The sequence below is a fragment of the Dromaius novaehollandiae genome, chromosome 6 (assembly GCF_036370855.1).
Source record: "Dromaius novaehollandiae isolate bDroNov1 chromosome 6, bDroNov1.hap1, whole genome shotgun sequence".
Lineage (NCBI taxonomy): Eukaryota > Metazoa > Chordata > Aves > Casuariiformes > Dromaiidae > Dromaius > Dromaius novaehollandiae.
The window spans coordinates 31324563-31344122 of NC_088103.1; the positions used below are offsets into that span (position 1 = coordinate 31324563).

A 19560-nucleotide genomic window follows, 5' to 3' on the forward strand; every position below is an offset into this window, starting at 1 on the left:
AAACGAAAGACTATTCCGATTTCTCACCAGAGCCAGAATAGATCTAGGGATTAAGGAGTCTGTGCTTCCTTTCACGGGGAGGAGAACTCTTTCAGGGCAAGATAAGCAGCTGTGCAATCCTTGCGGAAGGAATTCAGGTGAAAGCTGGAAAGTGTTTAGGTTTATTAAGAGACTCCGTTTGTATTCGTATTGGCCCCACCATGTCTATATTTTACACAGTTGCCTACAAACGCAGGGGCCTGAAGTCCATGACCCGGACTGTCCAGTCTCTGCACAGTATCTTGCTCTGCGCCTCACCGCAGCTCCACCAGGCAGCTGCAGACCAGGGCGGCCCGCATCGCTGGCGTTAGTGCAAATCCTCCTCAGCCGCAGTCCACGCCGGCGGGTCAGACGCCCACCAGGAAGCCTCTGGGATCCCGGTACCCTAGGAAGCAGGGCGCTGCCCAAAAGCCGGGGGGCTGCGCCCGGCAGGCGCTGCTGAGGTCCAGGGCGGGCGCGGGCAGCGCCGCCAGGGCGAAGCCGCCGGGAGCGGCCTCCTGCCGGGGCAGCGGCGGCGGCCGGGCCGCGTAGGCGAGGGGCAGGGGCACCAGCCCGCTCTGAGGTCCGTAGGGCAGAGGGGGGCTGCAGAAGGGCTCCGGCCTCAGCTCCTGCAGCTGCCTCTTCAGCTTCATCCGGCGGTTCTGGAACCAGGTCTTGATCTGGAGGGTCGGGGGAGATGAGGAGGGATGAAGTCTCGACTTCTCCCTCGCGGGCGCCCCTTTCCCCGTCTCATCTCATCCCCATCCCCATCCCCAACCCTATCCCATCCCCATCCCACCCCACCGCACCGCAGCTCACCTGCACCTCCGAGAGCTGCATCCTGCCCGCCAGCTTGCGCCGCTCGGCGGCCCCCAGGTACTGGTGCCGCTGGAAGGAGCTCTCCAGGGTGCTGATCTGCTCCGCGCTGAAGGCCGTGCGCAGCCGCCGCCCGCCGCGGCCGCCCGGCTCCTCGGCGCCGGGACTCTCGGGCTCCGCCGCCGGGGGCTGCCGCGCTGCCCACGCCCGCTCGCCTGCTCCTGGGCACAGGGCGAAGGAGAAAGGGGTCAGCCAGGCCCGGGGGCCCTGCAGGTGCCCACCCCGCCCGCCTCTTCCCCCCGCCCCGTCCGGGATCCGGGGAGGCTCGCTGCCCCTTGCAGGGAGAGGGGAAACGGGGCCAGGCGCCCCTTCCCCCGGGGAAATCTGCGGGCCGGCCCTGGCACAGGTAGGGGTGAGCCAGGCCCCGGTCCCCCGGGGCACAAGGCCCTTCCCTCCTCCTCCCCCCGAGCACGGCTGCGCCGCAATGCCCCGACGGCGGCGGGGGCCGCGGTTACCTGCGGCGGCGGGTCCCGCCGGGCGCTCCCGGCTCCTGCCGCCTCTGCCGGGCCGCGGGCCGGCGCCCTCCTTCCCGCCGCGCTCGCCGGGGCCGGGGCTGCAGCCGGGGTCGGGCCGGGGCCCCGCGGCAGAGGGTCGGCGCGGGGCGCCCTCGGCGGGGTCCCTGGGGGCCTGGCTGCTTTGGGAGAGCCACTCCACAGAGAAAGGGGCCTTGGTCATCCTGCCTCGCCTCGGAGCTGCCGGGAAGGAGGGTGCTGGGGAGCACGGCCCCTCCTTTATACCGCAAGTCCCAGAGGAAAACGTTGTTTGTGTAAATACACATCAAAGGGCCAGATAAGTATCATCTAATTGCCATCAGTCCTCCCCCTCTACAAAAGATACCGTTCACACATTGCCACAGCTCGAGAAGGCTCGGCTCCGCCGTGTCTGCCCCTGGAGGAGTTCACTCCGCCGTCAGTGATTTACAGCACTTGTTACATCCTATCCCCATGCAAATGGCATTTATAGCGCTGAGCGGCCTCAAACGGCGCTGGGGAATGCATCCCGGGGGGGCGCACAGGGACCGCCTTCCCCCCGGCGCTGGCGGGACCGGGGTCGCCGGCGGCTCCCAGTCCCCGTTCCCCGAGACACTTCTCGATTCCCCCTTCAAGCACAAGTTCCACTTTCTGAAGGGATCTTCCCAAACCTGCTGCTTTCTGGGCTGAGCACCGTGCTGCCGAGACAGCCGGAGGCAGGCAGGCAGACCGACCCACTCAGCACCTTCTCCCGGGTCTGCTGCGCCAGGTTATTAGCACCAAACACAGGGAGAAGAGTTTGGAGGAGAAGGCTGTGAAACAAAAAAAGGTAAAGGTCAAGTCTTGAGTCGTACCAATCAGCTGGCTCTCGGCTGCTTACATAAAGTGTATTTTCTGAACTAAAGAATCAGGAAAATACAATGACGCCCTTAAAATTAACCTTCTGCTGAGGCTGCAAGATTTGTGTCATATCTTCCCTCCCAGATCTTTCCAACTGCACAGGTTACACAGGTTTCCCTGATATCCTGCTCTCCCTGCCTTTCCTCTTACTTTCTTTAAAATGTTTTTCAGGAACTTCCCCATCCATGTTTGGGGTTTGTGTGCACTACCAACACTTGGCTGCTGCAGTAATGCCTTTGCAGTATACTGAGAAAAGGTTTCTAGTGGCCCTGCTGTTTTACTGACCGTTGTGCTTTTCACCGAACAGTAACCATCAATTCTTTTCCACTTTCCCCCTCCCTTCCGGCACAAGAACAGACTGGGACCTTCTGCAAGCACCTGTGATAACTGCTATCACAGCCCTGCCTGGCATTACTCTGCCTCCAGAAATCACAACTGCATGTCTGATCTGTCTGTCCTTGGTCCTGCTTTCCTCTTTAGACTCATCCTCTGCCATCTGCACACAAACCCGATGCTCCATTGCTCATTTATCCTGTTATTCTGCCTCTCCTGCTGGATTTCTCAGCATTCACTTTGTCTGTGATCACAGTCAGTTTAACCATGGCTGTATTTCTTGGTCTGTCAGAGATAGAAGGCTTGAGGACCGAACCCCTCCTACTTATTTATTTAGTTTATGTCTAAACCCTTTCAATTTATTTCGTTTTAAGCTTAGATGAATCTTTTCTGTTATAGCCATACAGTAAAAGGTTTTTCTCAAACCCTTTTCATCTGTCCTAAAACCTACATTTCAACCTACCTCCTGTCCAATCAAAACATAGTTGCTATATCCAGCCGTCCGGAATTCCTACCATTTTCTGCTCACTAGCAGATTGTTGCCTTGTATGAAGTTCAGTTTGACTTCTGAGCCTAGTCTAAGCTCAGGCTCTACCTGCTTGTCCATTCTCGTGGCACAGTCTGAGTGCTCTGTCCTACCAGTGATGCCACCGTTCGAGCGTTTTGTCTATTTGATCAACAAGAATATAGACCTGGCTGTTGCCTTTATTTAAAAGTGGCTCATAAGCAATCCAGAATCTGTGGATACTACCACAACCAGGCATGACCATAGTCCTCCTGGAGCCCTTTGTTTCTGGCCTACATAGGGATCGAGACACAGGCCGAACACTTAATTTGAACATACATTTCTCATAAAAATCACCACTAACACACACAACAACAACCATACCCTTGAGCCTGCTAAATGAGCTTCCTGGAGGAAGTTAAGGGAACTGGTGTTAAAATATCTAAACAGAGATGCAAGTATTAATGTACATCTGTTGCATACCTAAACAAGCCCACAAATGCCTCTTGCATTAGTTTTTTCAGCTGTGTGAAAGACTCTGATCTATAGCTGATGACTTAAAACTCATTCATTTATCCATCCCAAGCATTTTCTGATTAACATTGCAAAATTGAGAAAGTTCACTTGTCCAAGCTATACAAGATTAGTTTTAAATTTCCTGCATTTCATACCCTTTCTCCCTCCTCTCCCCTCCCGCCCCCACCCAAGAAGTCTTCAAGCACAGGTTCTTAACTACCCTTTTCAGTAGGTAAATGTGAAGATTCCCGCTCCCAAAGCCTGAGGAAATATTTTAAAACATCAGCATTTCTAAGCATTTAAGTATCAGCCAGTTCTAGTGCCAACATATCGCATAGACCTGACCAAAGAGGTAGGAGATATACAGAGAGGAGTCTCAGAGGAATCTGCTCTGTTTTCCGAGTTAGCGGAGCTGAATGATGAGTCCCTTGAGTTAGCTGTATTTAACATGTGGCCTGGAAACAGCATCTCCGTTGAGGGATGGGAATACTAGTGCCATTTTGCTTGCCCAGAAAATCCAGCCAAGCCTCCTTTGCATAAGTAAGAGCAAAAATAAGCAAGGTGCCTTTCTCAAGGACTAAATTCTCATGACCATTAAAAAAAGGCAGTGTTATTTTTCTGCAGGATTCGTTCTCAGTTTAAATCTGTGATTAATGCAACTGCATTCTGCATCTATGGATAGGGCCAAATAGGAAATAATTTGGTCCCTTGTGCCCAGGCAGAGGATTATTTCCATTCCTAGTCTCTGTACAATATAATGTGTATGTATATATATTAAAATATATATTCACACATAACATTATATATTATATGTAAAACATTATATATAATGCATAGTGCAATATATAACATATTATGTAAATAATCTAAACACACGTATACACACAATATATACATGTAGTCTGTCTGCAAGACTCTCTTCTATGTCAGAGTACAAAGGCACTGGCAAGCTGTTGCGCAGGACACAGAATACATGACATATGATGGTGATCTAAAAATTAGAAAGTCTCAGGTTTTAGCATCCACTGATACATCTGTCACATAATTTCTTTACAGATTTTAAGCCATTTTCACCATCTGAGCTGCAAATTACATCTTTATACACTGCTGGCTTATTAATTGCATTTTATTGAGGCAAATGTCACAGCCAAAATATGGTGTCAAATGTTGAGCTCTCAGAGACTCAAACCGATCCCATTCCGACAAGGTTAAACCAAATGTCATTTCCATTCTACATAAAATGTGAGCTTAAATATTCCATTTAGATGGCAGATGACTTCTAGATGTAATGACTGCTACAATATTTAATAGCTGCTGGTTTAACTTTATCTACATTTCTTAAAATGCCTTCTTTCTGTTTCTATGTGTTATTCGTGAGGTGTTTGTTTGAAAACCTACTGCTAAACTGTGAGTCAGAAAATACTATCTTTAAAATCAACTGATATTTCTGATAGGATGAGAACCTGCTCATTCTGAAGTCCTTGGGGATTTTGCCAAAGACTGAAAGAGGAACGGAGAGCTCCTTCTAGCTCTGTTGCTACAAAGTAGAGATGAAGAGCTCAGACATACCGACATGGCTGCCATAGCAGAAGTCTTAAGATCTATTTGCTGAAGATGACGACAATATTTCATGCAGATGTTTGTTCAATAGACAGTTGCTCTCTCTGGGGAGACGGAACCTTCTCCATGAAAATAAAGACCACCAGCTTCCTGATGATAAAGGAGATCGAGGCTCATAATGCCAAATGCCAGTCCAGGTCAGGCTGTTCTGTGGGAGGTAGAAGGGAACATTTGAGCTTTCTGGAGAATTAAACTGAACTGAGATTTGTTACTTGACACAGACTCCCTATGTTTCTTGTGAGCAGAAGCTGCATTCGAAGAGGCCGAGAAGAAAGATCGGCTTTATAGATGTCTTTGGCTGGGACAGGTAGGATGGGATCAAGACAACAGTGCTTATGCAAGGCAGCTCTGCTGAAATGTATGCACACAAGGCTGGGCTCAGGCTGAGGAGGTTCTGCAGAACTGGCTATTCCTGCTTAGACCCCTATTAAGCAGTTGATAACAGACATATTTCAGGATAACAGCCCCAGCCTTTGAGAACTAATTACTGCGCCACATCTTGCAGAGCAAAGGCCAGTCCTGCTCCAACGGGCCGGGTCACAGCCCTGCAGAGGGGCAGGACTGTGCTATTCCCTTTCCCACTGAAACTTTGAAATAACTGAAGAGTTAGAGTACCTCCGGGCTGCCAAGCAGCCCCCCACCACAGCTACACTGAAGAAAGCTGCCACCCACTTGGCCTTGCTGCAGTGGGGCACACAAGACCAAAGGTGGGCACTGTCCTTTGGTAACAGCAAGTCGCCCCTTCCTGTAAGAGTCCTGTGAGACCAGAGCAGAGCGAGTGTGCGCTCCTAGGAGCAGCTGGGTGGCAATGCAATGAAAGGAGCAAAAAAGTTGGCTTAGGACATGCAGGGGGACGCGTGTTCATCTGCGGAAATGCAGTACTTTTATTATGGGAGGTCCGTGAAGCAAGGGCTGCTGGCATCTGTCATACAATTTTTATGGGCTTTGCCCTGGCACGTTTATCCTATCATTGTAGTTTCTGAGGAATCACTCTGTAGGACTTAAAAGCATTACAAGTGGCCTTTCACCAAGCTCTCTATTATCAATTATTATAATCTCTCCTCCTTGACAGAATAACAGCTATTTTTCCAGGAGAAATAAAGAGACCATATGTGCAGAAATACCAGGAGGGCCTGGAATAAACACAGTGACAATGCCTAGATGAAAATTAAATGCTTCATCATGCTCGGAACTGATCTAAATCAACACAGCACTCAAAATGCCAAGAGCTCCCATGGCCCCTTACCATAAGGTTGTTACTAGCAGCTTAGCAGAGCCCGTGAAATGTTTTAAAAAGATATATTCTGCAGAGAGATGCTGCAAATACTAAGGAGAGAAAGACTCATATGGGTTGTGTTTTTAACAGTTCCTTGACAGAATTTAAGCATATCAAAAAAGAAGTCAAAGTAGATATGTCAGGACCACATTCAAACATGTATTACTGCTGTTACAGAAGCAAGGTTCACCAGCACATGATTCGTTTTTAAATTATTATTAGACCAACTAATATAACTGGAAAAACAGCCAAGTTTCAGGCATTCAGATCCTTCTTCATCACTCATTGCTGTCATCTTCTAACGGAGAGGCATCTCTACGGACAGTGCTTAAGAATTTAGAGATAGTTTAATTCTGTCTAGACTAGCAATTAGAGTTTTTAAACTGCTGGTTTAAACAGTTAGGATGATAAAGGACATTTAGAAATGGCTTTATTTTCCTAAAGTAGACAGGGATTAATTGTGAGGCACACAAATATGCTTTAGGATCCATGTTGTGTTAAGAATGAGAACTATCTACGGATAGGAGATGCACCTAGAGAGAGTGATTTGCATAACACATACACACACAGATTGCACTGGTTTTAGCAATAGTTCAGATCACTTGGACTACAAATCTGATCAAAACTACAAGTCATACCCAGACATCCTGAAATCTTTTCAAAAGCTAACAAAGAGACTTTCTTCAGGTATCTCAGATCAAGGCCTTTTTCTTTGTTAGTCTTTGCTGAAGAATAAATGTTCCCATGATGGTTACTTCTGAAATCACATTTAACAACCTAAATAACATAAATCTGATAATGGCTTAAATAAGAAGTGTTCCATTATTTTTACTATTTGTTTCCCACAAATGCCTTTTTAGAGAACTATAGCTGTACACCACTAAAGCATATATCATTCCTGAAAGTAACTTTTCACCTTCAGCTATTAAAAAAAATAAATCATTTTTCTTGGTTTTAGAGCCAGCATTTGAACATCGTGAGGTCAGCCGCAGAATGTGCCACCGCAGCGGGTAGCCCTGGGTCATCTATCACTCTCTGCTCCCATCCTGGTCTGTGCCAGACAGCGCTGCTTTGAAATGCATTGGTCCCAGCAGTGGAAACATTTTATCGACTCTTCCTTCTCTTAACTCATCTAATATAAATCATGTGTTTGTAGTCCCCCAAAACCTGTCCATTCAAATTAAAAGAAAATCAATGATACTTTTCTTTTTCTGACTTCAAGGCTCTTCTCCATTTCATGTCTGTAGTGATTTCTTGCCCTCTTCTGTCTTCCTCACTATATGTTGTTTCTTCCTATTTTCTTTCTTCCACTCATTTCCATCAAATACCCTGCAAATGTTGGTACTAGTTAAGGAACAGAACAAGTTTGAGGGGATGTAGAACTGCAGCAACAGAGCTCAGATGACTCCCCCCATCCACCGACTTCGCGGCACTCAAAACCAGGGAGCAGAGAGACAACCTCCTGCCATTCCCACTCAGTTTAACAGTAAGGGAAGAGCTGGGCTGTAGAGTGGGTGAGGGCAGGAATATAGTCATACACAACGCTTAACAGTACACCTGTAGCAGTGTCTGTGTTCCCTGCAAGCCACACAGTGTACTTCCTTACATTGGCAGGTTTTACACAAAAGAACTGGCATATTTGGAAATGAGTGCATTATGAAGTTGTGTGTTGCATTTCTCTAAAACATTACAGGGAGCAGCTGAATACACACATATGTTTGTTTAAAACATAGAATACCGAAAAGCCTCTGCTATTTTGCGTTTGCCTGTTTCTAGTGGACAGATGTTATGCAGACATCTGGAAGGCTGAACATTTCTCATGCTACCTTTGCTTCTAGTGCAGCATGAGCACCTGAAAGGCTGCAAGGGTCTCTTGTGCCATCTCCTGGTTGCATTAAGGCTTCAGAGCATCCAGGAAATTGCTACACAAAGGAAATAAAAAAGCTGCAGAAGTTTAGCTGAAGCGATGATGTTCTTGGCAACTTTGAGAGATGCCTTCCACTCTCCTACAACAGCAAAATGTAAGAGGAGGGCTTTCCCCCCCTCCTGTTTCTAGAACTAAAGTGCTTTTCCACTGCATTAATGTATGTATGTTATGTAAATCCCGTATTCTTCAATCACATCTTTTACATGTGTTCAAGTAATGCAGACCCTGGCCACATCTACTCCTTTGCTTTGCATCAATGGAAAAATGCAAATAAAAATCTTGAAAATGAAAGTGACTGGAATACAATGAAGTTAATAAATCATTGAACAGCATATCCTGGGTGCAGGTGAGTATTTGAATTTGGGTTCCCTCTACTTTAAAAAGGGTGCAGAGGAGACTGAAGATCACTGCCGAGTCCCTCTGCCTCCTCAAGGACAGGACTAATAGCCCTGGGCACTCATGACAGCTTTATGTGGTCTGTTCTCACAAATCTACAGGAAAGGGGGTCCTACAGGTGTGTTACAGGTGAGTAACCTATTCCAGTATTTACAAGAAGCTCTCCAATTCAAAAATTGAAACAGAATCACCCTTACTTCAAAATTCGTACTGCCTCCCTTACCCTTCACAAAGCACGGAGAAAACACTCCTGTGTCTAGCTATAAGAACTCCTTTTTTTCCAGCAACATTTCACACACATGGTACTGCACAATCTAATCTTTTCTAAATAAGTCTAATTCTTTCAGTCTTTATTTGTGTTTTCTAAATATATTTTCATTATTGTCTTCTAGACTTTTTCCACGTTGTTGGTGTGTTTCTTAAGTGCAGTGCCTAAACAGCAAAATATTCCTGCTAATGCTTCATTAGTAGCAAATAGAGCAAAATAAATACCTTCTGTCACGTATGGCTCTCATATATTGTATCTCAGGTCTTCCTTTTTCTTTTTGCCCTCTTATCTGAAAACTGTACACATAAACTCATATTCAGTTTGGAATCCATTATAATACCCAGAGTTTTTTCCTCAAGTTCTGCAGTTATTTTTCATTTTATATTCATCCTTCAAAAATGTAGGGCTTCAAGAGGTTGATTAGCTTAAAGTCAAACCATTACCATACTTTTTGTGAATTCTTATACTGTATGTTATGTAAGTGTACTTTCCATCCCATCCTCCATGTCAGTAGTAAAAATACCAGATACAGCTGGGTCCTGGCCCTACTCCAGCTATCAAGGGTACCCTTACCCCTACTACATCCCACTCTTTTTCTCTTTATTTACTGTAGAACAGATTTTATGAGGTTTTAATGATCTAAGACATCTAAAAACAGCCTTCAGCTTACTAATCTCCTATTCAGACCAGCATGCCTGTTTCTTGGTTAGCTTTCATCATGATAAGCATCATCTATCTTACCTTTTGTTTGGAGTGAGGGTAGGGAGTGAAACGGCAAACACTCCAGGCTTTTTCACCGTCTGATATTTATTCACCTTTCCTGGTAAGCAAAGAAAGAACTTTATATGATAGAAAAAGTATTTAAGATCCCATTTTTATGACTTCTTTTTCCCTGCTGGCCATAACATTTTGTCTGTCCATTTTTATTCCTAACATGCTGTGTTATTCTTTTATAGTTGTTCTTGCTGATGCACCCTTCTTGTTTCTACTTTTTCAGCATTCTTTTTTAATTTTTCAGGTCATTGACAAGGCTCTACTGCAGCCACACAGCTCTATCAATTTTCTTTCCTTTGCATGAGGATAGACTGTTGTTATACTTAAAATGTGGCCTGTTTTAGGAACCGCTCTTTAGAAGCCCTCTGCTTTCCTGAACTTCTGTTTGCCTTAGAATTCCTTCCCTTGTGACCTTGTGTACCCATTTCTTGAGCTTATTGAAGTTTGCTTTTTTGAATCCCGTTGTTATTATTCTGCTGCTCTCATTCCTTTCTTTCCTTAGAATCATGAATTCTGTTGTTTCACAGTAACTTTCATCCTAATTGCTTTCCACCTTCAGATTTTCAACCAGTTTCTCTCTATTAATCACACTAAATCTAAAAAAGCAGCCCTCCTACTTATATCCACCATCTTTTGAAAGGAAAAGTTTTTCTCAACCTATTTCACAAGCTTATTAGACTGCCTATGTCCTATTGTGTTTTGGAAGATCTGGAATAATTAAAGTTTTCTCTTCCCTGTACTGAGATGAATCATTTTTGTACAAATGAAGTCTCTGCCCTCTCTTCCTGCTTGTTATATTGGCTATAGACACTACTATGGCACTTTTCCCCTTCTGATTTTCACGGAGAAAGTCCAGTAGGCCTGTCTTTGAATTCTAAAACAAGTATATACATTTATGACAGTTTTTTAACATATTGTATCCTTTCACCTCATCTTTCCTTCCTGTGTGGGCTTGCTCTCTCCAATACTTTGCAATTGTGTGCACTACAGTCTAGCTTCTTCCCATTATTTCCCACGGTCCCAGCACTGGTTTAGACATCCAAGGCTACATATAAACTGTCCCCATGTTGGGTTCAGACTAAAGCATGTCCTAGCCATCATTAGGAGGATACGTAACTGTATGGGTAGAGATGCAAAACACTGCAGCATGTCCCTTGGCCTGGACATTCAAAGAATGAGACTTTTGGCAATATTTCTGAATATACCATTCTTGCAATTTTAGTTGCAGCCTACGATGTCTAGTAAATTGCTAAGTATCTTATCTCAGGTGTTCGATGACATACTGCAGCTCCCCACATCTTCTTTCTTTAGGTTTCAACCTCTTGGTCAAATAATCTTTTATTTAAATAAACCAATTTAGAGGATGGTGCATTTCCTACAATGATCTTCAACAGATGGAGCCCATTTTTGTCCTGCAATTTACCTTCGGGGAGCAAAGTTACTTTGCTGACATCTTCTGTGGATCTGTACACTCATCTCAGGAGTTGTCTGCTCTTTTTTGGCATTTTATCTTCAAGCTCTTTGCTCTTTCAGTTCCCTGCGTTAAGAAATACAGAATTATGAAAACTGAAAAGTCCTTCAAACTTTTGTGATGCAGGAAATTCTAAATAGAGATCAGCAAGGTGGAACTGTTCATTCTCGCATATTTTTCAGAGAGTCAGAGTGTGTAATCACAGCAAAACACAATGGAACCTTCCACCATAAATATAGTCTTCATTGTTACTTAAAAAAAATTACAAGATCACTTCGGAAAACCCTATTAATAGAAGTTATAGTGGCGGGAGTTAAGATGACTAGCAGAAAATGTTTTAGATTTATATTTACATCTTAATGATAACTAAATGAAGATAAAAAAATTATTTATAGGTCAGAAAATCTGTTAGTAATGCAGAGATGACCCAAAGATGACCACTCAGCTAATTACTGAGTTTGATTTATGGGGCGTAGTCTTTAAAATACTGCTCAAACCAGCATTTCCAAAGCTTAGAGATCCCTTCTAAAGGTCAACATAGATTTTAAAATAACTGTTTGTAAAGCATGCTTTGAGAAAGAAGCTTTGCCAAAAAAGGAGAAAAGCTCTTAAGAAAACACAATATGTAATTTAAAGGAATATATGCTTTGGATTGCATTTAAGCAAGTATGAGAAAGGAAAAAAAAAAAACCACTTACCCGCACTCTTCATTTTAATATGAGCGATTGAAACAATCCCAATCATATCTTTACCACTGAAAAAACGTTGCCGGCTTCCCTCCCTTCAGACTATAGCTTATTTGTTTGTTATTTAGAAATGGATTTCCTAAAATTTGGATCCTTTGCAAATCACATACAATACTCAGAAGAGTTATAAAAGAGTCCCAGGAATGCTTAAAAAAACCCAATCTAATACACAAAGAATGCAGAATGGAGAAAAATAAAATGCAAAGTTCAGAACTGGTTGAAAAGTTTCCAGGGAAAGAGATTTGTCAGAACCATGAATCTGTGTTGATTCATGAAATATTTTCCAGTTTCCTGGGTTGGGCTTCTATGAAATAACTCATAGGATCCAACAGAATTCAGTCATGTTTCCTGGCTTCTAGAGGTGTTGGAGCTGTGCGTCCTGGAAACTCAAATATAAAGCTTTCAAATGCACGTAGTGTAGCTAGGACTTGGTACCCAGGTCTCTATCTAGCAGAAGGCCTAAAACCCCCAGGGATTCTGGGGACAGACACCCGCGAAGGGAAGCAGGAAGAACACCAGTGTCACCGAGCAACTGCAAAGCAAGGAGCACATTTCATTTCAGAAACTCCATGGGTCACTGTTTGAAAAATAATCAACATAAAAACAAGATGAGGGATGAGAGTGGAAAATGGAGAAGAAATAGGAGAGCTAGTGGCAGTTCCAGGTTATAGAACCACCTCATTTTTTCCAAACATTCTCATTTGATATTGGAACGGGAACATGGGGTAGACTGCATGCTCCTTCAATTATGCATTACTGACACCAAGAAACTTTTGTCAACTAAATCATACTGAACTTGTTTCTTTGAAAAATTTTGTCCTTCATTTTGTTTTAAAAGGACATTCCCGACAAGGAAAGGAAACTTTATCCCCATCCCTCCTACAAGTTACTTACAAACAAACAATACAGTTAGATGCTAGACATAACTTTATTCAGAAATCTGTGTCATAAGAGGTGCATACATCAGTGTTCATGGACAAAAGCAGACCAGTTTTCTTGTAAAAGTGCAATTTTTTCAATAGCTATTTACATTATTTTTTATTGTGGGGTGGTATCTAAATAGAAAATCTTAAATATCTGATTGATGAGAACACCCCAAAGTAGTACCATAATGCAATCATATGCATTTACAGCAATACCAAGTCTGATACACTGAAGCATTACACAGAAGGTAAGAAATGATTTTTAAATGCTTGAATAGCACCAGTTATTGTCATAGAAGAAACATAATATTTTCTAGATGTAGTAATTGTTTTAAATCCTGATCAAAACTGTAACAAATATATGAGCTAAATATCATGGGTGCAAAATGTAAATGCTAAGTAAAACCAGAAAAGCAATTTCAACAGTCTGACTGACAACTGTATCCAATGCATTTACTAAAACCATGTGATTAGAAAGTTTTGTGGAGTTCTTTGCATTAGTTAAGATTATGCTACTTTAAATTTTACTGTCTTTCAAAGGCAAGGCGTGGCTTTAAGTGAGTGGTAAACTTTCATTTGAGAAAGCAAAGCAAATAATTAAAAATAAAAAAATTAGAATAAATGCATATAGATCAAATATTATGTGAAATTTATGCCTGATGATAGCGTTATCATTGACATTCTTGCATCACTGTATTACACAAAGATAGGAGGTAATCATTAAGTGTTTTTACAGTTAAGAATTTTAGAGAAATATTATTAAAATAACAACACATTCTACTTCCTAGGGGTAAGTCAGGATACTACAATTAATGACAAGATAAACTTACATATATGTATCAAAATAATTCATCTTAAAAGTAGAACAAATGCAAGAAAATCCTGCTGAGGACTGAGTTCTACAATTGTTTAAACTAGTAAGACAGCACAAAAGTTAGTCTGGTGTTAATATATTAGCATGAATAAGTTACTGAGGTATTTAATGGAAAGAACTGGCACAAATTGTGTTTGACTGAGAAAGAGCAGAAGCAAAAGGCTTGTGTTCATATATATTGCCATTATTGATAAGAGAAAAGGAGAAGCTTTCCTCTTCAACATTGAACAAGCTACAATTTAACGCGCACATGCATTTCTGTCAAACGCAATACTACAGTTTGCAAAACACTAAAGATGTGCACATTCCCATTTCTTATTTCATTATCTTTCCCCTCAAAAAAATATTCCAGTGCAGTTAGTTCACATTGCTCTTTCCAAAATATCTTTTTTCTTCATTTTTCTAAGAAACTACCTTCAGGATAGAGCTTATTTTAGCTGTTTCTTGCCCTTCCCTATCTCTCTTTGAGTACTACTAGTCTTCACTCTGATAGAAATACTTGTATTTGTAAGCAACTTGTAGGCTTAAAGTCTTGGCCTTGCATAAACCTTGGTAGCTCAACAAACTTTCTAGCAATATCGTCCAATTTCATTGGCATTTAGATGGCCTTGTAAGCATAAGCTCTATAAATATGTTAGCACCAAAGTTTCACAAGATGCAGATCCAAATTTCACACACAGTTATCTTTATTTAGTGCTGTTGGAGCACTACAGTCTAGTAAAGTAATGTCAGGAGCAAAAGCTATAATCAAATGTGTGCACATACGTACACAAATCAGCAAAGTGACTCTTGCACCAAGTACAGACAGAAACAAACAATTTCACATCTGCCATGAAGGCAGAACCAGAGCAACAAAGTGGTAATATTTAGATTCAGGTCTTACTTTTATTTGGAAACAGGTTAATTCAATGGCATTAAAAGCAAACCAAAATGTTTCAGCATGGCATTCCTCTCCTTCTTTAGTATGTTTGAAGAAAAAGATGGCCAATTATTTAAATCAAGTATAGTTTTCATGAAACACGCCATAACAGAAAAAACCACCAACAGTTAGAGGATAGCAGAGGACTTGTGCCCCTGAATTATATGCACACTGTGACAGGGTACAAATGCACTATGTTTTTATAAAAATATATTCAACATCTAATGAACTACACTCTGAACTCTCCTAGGCCAACTTTGCAACAGCAACCGTGATTTTAAGTTCTTTCCACAGTATTTCTTCCACATTTGTTTGTGGACTAATTATTTTTCTGATAAAGAACAGTGACAGAATGAGTTATCCTTTTCATCTATATCCTCTCTTTACTTTTCTCTTTATTTTAATCCTTTTGATAAGTCATCCAGGAAATCCAATCTCATTAGACAGTGTTTTACAATTCCATGTTAAGAAATATATCCATTTCAACTTGAGATAGTATGTTGAAATTCACTTCACTTAACTATTTGCTTGGGAATTGGTCCAGGAGATGTAGTCAACTTAATGCAGTTTTACACTTGGCATAGAACAGATAAAATGCAAATAATTACTGAAATGTTGCCTTCATCCTGCGCAGTGTGTCTTGAATTTTTCGAGAATGCTTTTCTGCTGGTATCTGATGGAAGTTGGCACAGTTGTCAGCTGCCAAGGCAGAAATGTCTGCATCTTTAAAACGAGTTATTCTTTGTCTGAGGTAAGACTGCAGCTTGAAATCTGGTGTAAATGTATAGGGATTCTCTTGAAATGCATGAACTTGGCTCACAACTTTTGCAATATTTCTTGAAAGAAAATATGGGAAAAAAGATTATTTTCTTTTGCTGCTGATAATAAAACTTTACATTCAAAGGCACAGAGCGTTCACTTCTATATCTGTCCCTTTAGTTAGATGTCAAAATGACTGCAATGATTTAAACCGCTAATGTGAAATGCTGTGTTTCCTCTTATTACCTCATTAGACCATATTCTGTTCTAAAAATTTAGGTGATATACATATAATTAAAATAGTTACCTAAGTTTAGTCCACTTGTGAGCTCCATTTGTCATCGTGAATCCTCCAGTTTCAAGCTGTTGGACATGCATAGCCAAAACATGGGCTGATGGAATTGTTGGATGTGTTTTGAACCTTTCTCCTTCCATCAAACATAAGCTGTCACTTTTTAAAAACACCTGGTTTAAAAATGTACACAAACAAATCTCAGGTTTAGTGTCACAGCAGGCTTTATAAGAAGGTCTCCATTTTATGTGTTTAGCGCTACATATTTATTTGTAATGAATTTTAACTTTTGGCATTGCAGTTGAAGAAAACACTTTAAATTAATCTGGTGGCAGACATTTTAAAATACGGAACTAAAGAAAGTAACTTCAATCAAAAGATATCCCAAAAGAGAATTCTTGATGTTTCTAATCCACAGACAAAATTATATCTTAGAATTTTACTCTAGGTTTCAAAATCAGATAGATCAATGAGGGAATGCCTGTGATAGGAACAAACATTTAAGGTTGTTCAAAACAGATTAGAGTCACAAAACTCCTGCAGAAATCAAAAGAAAAAGTGTATCTCCTAAATTGCTTTGAAATGTCTTTTTTTTTAGCCACATAGGATACATTTTTAAGAAAAATACGGAGATGAAAATTAATGTTAACTCTGGACTAATCAAGAGCTGACAGTCTTAAATCAAATTAAAATCTCCTTAGTAGCACAAAATAATCATTTTGGCTTTTATCCTGCAGAGGCACCCATGTAGGCAGATCTCATATCTTCTCCAACCCCCAAGGAGTATTTTACATTAAAGACTTTATACTATACCTCAACAGCCTTGAGTTCTTCCATTATTTCAGCTACTTTTGCAGGTAAAATTTTCCATGCCTTCCAATAAAACAAAATACAGTTTTGTTATTCACATTACTCTCCGTATCAGAACAAGATTATGTTTAAACAAAATAGTTACAGAAAAGAGTCCCAAAATGTATCACTTACTGGTAACTGTCGAACAATAAGATTTTCCAAGCCTGCTAAGATTTGCATCGCAGTGGCAAAATTTCTTTGTTCATAGCAGGATTTTGCTATAAGAAGAAATTTTGATAACAAGCTCACCTGCAGCTGGAAAAAAATATTAAGATACACAATTTTTTTTAGAGCTCATGTGTGTTTGGAAGCTATCAAATTCAGTCAGTTGCTAGAAAAAAGCTTAATCCGGGTACCATTTTATTTTGGAATTAGAAAGTAGTTCTACTGATTTCGTGGGGATAAAGTGCCCTTGCAAGGAGTGAGTGGTGCTAAGACTCACACCCAGTGCTTATCACCAGTAATTTCTTGATTCTATTACTTTTGCAAGGCTGGAAAGAAGCACTAGAAGAAAACAGCAGAGAGAAAGCAAGGGACTAACACGACACTACTCACTGAAAATCATTCATATATAGTGTCTACTGAGTACCTTGAAAGGTTAGCAAAACATGCAGACTTTATATGACCAACCAGTGCTGTACTGCCTGTCAGAAATATAAACTGTGAGCTATATATTGTGATTCTAGCAGATTATTTCTTCTCCCAGGATTTGTTAAAAACTATTTGAATTGTTCATTTCACATATATGTTTCTGAGAAATACTTTAAATTGGGAAGCCAAATAAAAACCCAGAAGATAACCCAACAGAAAGAGTGATAAGGGAATTCAGAGGTTTGGTCTCTGATCCCTTGAATCCACAGAAACAACTGTGGATAGATGTAGACTCAGATTTTTCATAGTGATTAGAAAGGAATCATCTGGTAGCAGCCTAGTAGCCATTGAAACACAGATTTACTAAGATATTACTCCAGCAGTCAGTTCAGAAGTCAAAGCATAAATCAAGTTTAAGGAGTGACTTTCCGTTAAACTTTCCGTTAAACAAGAAGGTAGATAAGCGATGCACGCAGTTCTGAAATTTCAGTTAATCACAACAGTCAACAGCTGCTTGGTTTTGACAGAAATAGTAACTGGCCAGACAGAAATCTAATTACTCCTCGAATGTGCTACTACATAAATGTACAAAGTGACTGGAAATAAGAAAATTAGATGAGGAGGAGGAAAAAAGAGATGCACCTTCTTTCAGAATTTGTCATCAAAATTGTTGACTGTAGTAATATATCCCTCTGTCACTATTTTTTCTGTCACTGAGGTTTCCTTGTTAAAGTCTGACTTCTCTTATCCTTAGGCAACTAATTTCTTATATTCTATTAAGTTTTCAAACCTGCTACTACATAACATCAAGCAGACCCTCCCAGTGACAATAAACCAAACTGCTGACAGTCCACTGACAGGGACAGAAAATAGGTAACAGTTTCATAATTAATAATATAATAAAACTATGACAAACCTTTGAAGTGTGACACGTTACAATTTCAGCAGCAACCCAGGTACTGATACTGTCTGCATTTCTTAATAACTGTAGAAGATACTGGTCTTGTACACACTTTGACAGAAACAAATTACAGACTTTAAGTGAAACTGCCTCAGTCGAAACAGCTCTATGAAAAGGGTGGGGAGAAAAAAAAAGGCAAAAATAAGTAATGCAGATACTGGATTTGTAAGGAAAAATGTCAATTTCTAACCATTTAAAATAACTTTGCAGTGTTTTCAATCTTGATTTTTAAAACTTTTTAAAAAGTACATGGTGAGATATGTTACTTGTCTTAAACCTTAAAATTACTTATTAATAAATAAATAAATATCTTAAAATTACAAGATAAGCATATATAATTACAAGATAAGCATGTGCAGCATACACTTCTGTATAAAAGGACACCTTCACACTTGTTCCTGAAAAAACAATTTGTTCAAGCGGAAAAACAGCTAACACACAAAATAACAGCGACAATCCAAATGCAATAAAACCTGAAACCACATAAGAAACCGAGCCTGAAAGGACATAAGGCTACATCTATGCTATTCAACAATGGGCCAGTGGCTGTTCTCTGGTCCCGACACCCAGCGGCACCACAAGTTCCTTTCCCCATGCCTCCACCCGAAATCAGTATAAACCAGCTGATCTTGCCCCTGACATTCAACAACTTATACAAGAAGATCTGATTTACATGGACCTTCCCCATTGTTAGCCTGAAAATTCTACTACATTTAGTATAATTAACAAGTACTAATCAGAAGCTAGCAGAATCCATTGGGTATGTAAGAACTAGACCTCAATCAATTATAATTAAGAGCCCATGTGGCTGGATGAAAATAATAATTACAGTTGAACAAATAATTTAAAATTTGTAATCACTCTATAGGAACTATAAGAAAATTCTTACGTATCTGTGAACATCAGCAGGTGTAACAGCACAAAATGAATAGTCACGGAGATTATACATGGATATAGTTGCCAAGTAGCCTGCTTCAGAAACCATTACAATTTTCTCCCCGCAAAATAAATCCTCCACAAGGCCCACAACATAAGTTTTCCCTAATACTTTGGCCTGACTTACTTTAGATTTCAAGGAAATCACTTTGCATATGTGAGCTACCACACATATGTACACACATATGTAGCTACACACATATACCTATATATAAAATCTCCTGAAGTTCAAAAACGCATGTAAAGATAATATCTACTCTGAGGAAAAACAGAAAGTATTTTAAAAGTTTCTCTCTTCCTGGATGTATTAAAGGTATAACATGAACTATTGTGCATCAACAGAATAGAGCGATGGTT

General features: G+C 41.0%; 2 protein-coding genes across 2 annotated transcripts in view; both read right to left on the minus strand.

The window, feature by feature from the left end:
* Nucleotides 1–386: 386 nt before the first annotated feature.
* Nucleotides 387–12094, minus strand: LOC112979716 (homeobox protein VENTX-like). The gene is made up of 5 exons (XM_064514464.1): nucleotides 12049–12094; nucleotides 9847–9925; nucleotides 2013–2176; nucleotides 838–1055; nucleotides 387–698 (listed from the first exon to the last, which is right to left on the minus strand). Exons 1-5 carry the CDS (start codon nucleotides 12092–12094, stop codon nucleotides 387–389), a joined length of 819 nt encoding a protein of 272 aa, XP_064370534.1.
* Nucleotides 12095–13005: 911 nt separating this feature from the next.
* LOC135328725 (kinase non-catalytic C-lobe domain-containing protein 1-like) overlaps nucleotides 13006–19560 on the minus strand; it is a 65798-nt gene continuing 59243 nt past the window's right edge. Inside the window, exons 26-30 of the mRNA XM_064514071.1 lie at nucleotides 18223–18373; nucleotides 16848–16970; nucleotides 16677–16736; nucleotides 15879–16036; nucleotides 13006–15648 (exon numbers count right to left, since the gene is read on the minus strand). Of these exons, the coding sequence (XP_064370141.1) occupies nucleotides 15417–15648; nucleotides 15879–16036; nucleotides 16677–16736; nucleotides 16848–16970; nucleotides 18223–18373 (724 nt within the window). The 3' untranslated portion in view covers nucleotides 13006–15416. The remainder of the gene's footprint in view (nucleotides 15649–15878; nucleotides 16037–16676; nucleotides 16737–16847; nucleotides 16971–18222; nucleotides 18374–19560) is intronic.

Coding starts and splice junctions, on each gene's coding strand:
- LOC112979716 (XM_064514464.1), bottom strand. CDS start 12,094: ATGATTGGGATTGTTTCAATCGCTCATATTAAAATGAAGAGTGCGG. Junction 9,926..12,048: donor TATTAAAATGAAGAGTGCGG/GTAAGTGGTTTT, acceptor TTTGCTTACCAG/GAAAGGTGAATAAATATCAG. Junction 2,177..9,846: donor ACCCTCACTCCAAACAAAAG/GTAAGATAGATG, acceptor TTTGTTTCACAG/CCTTCTCCTCCAAACTCTTC.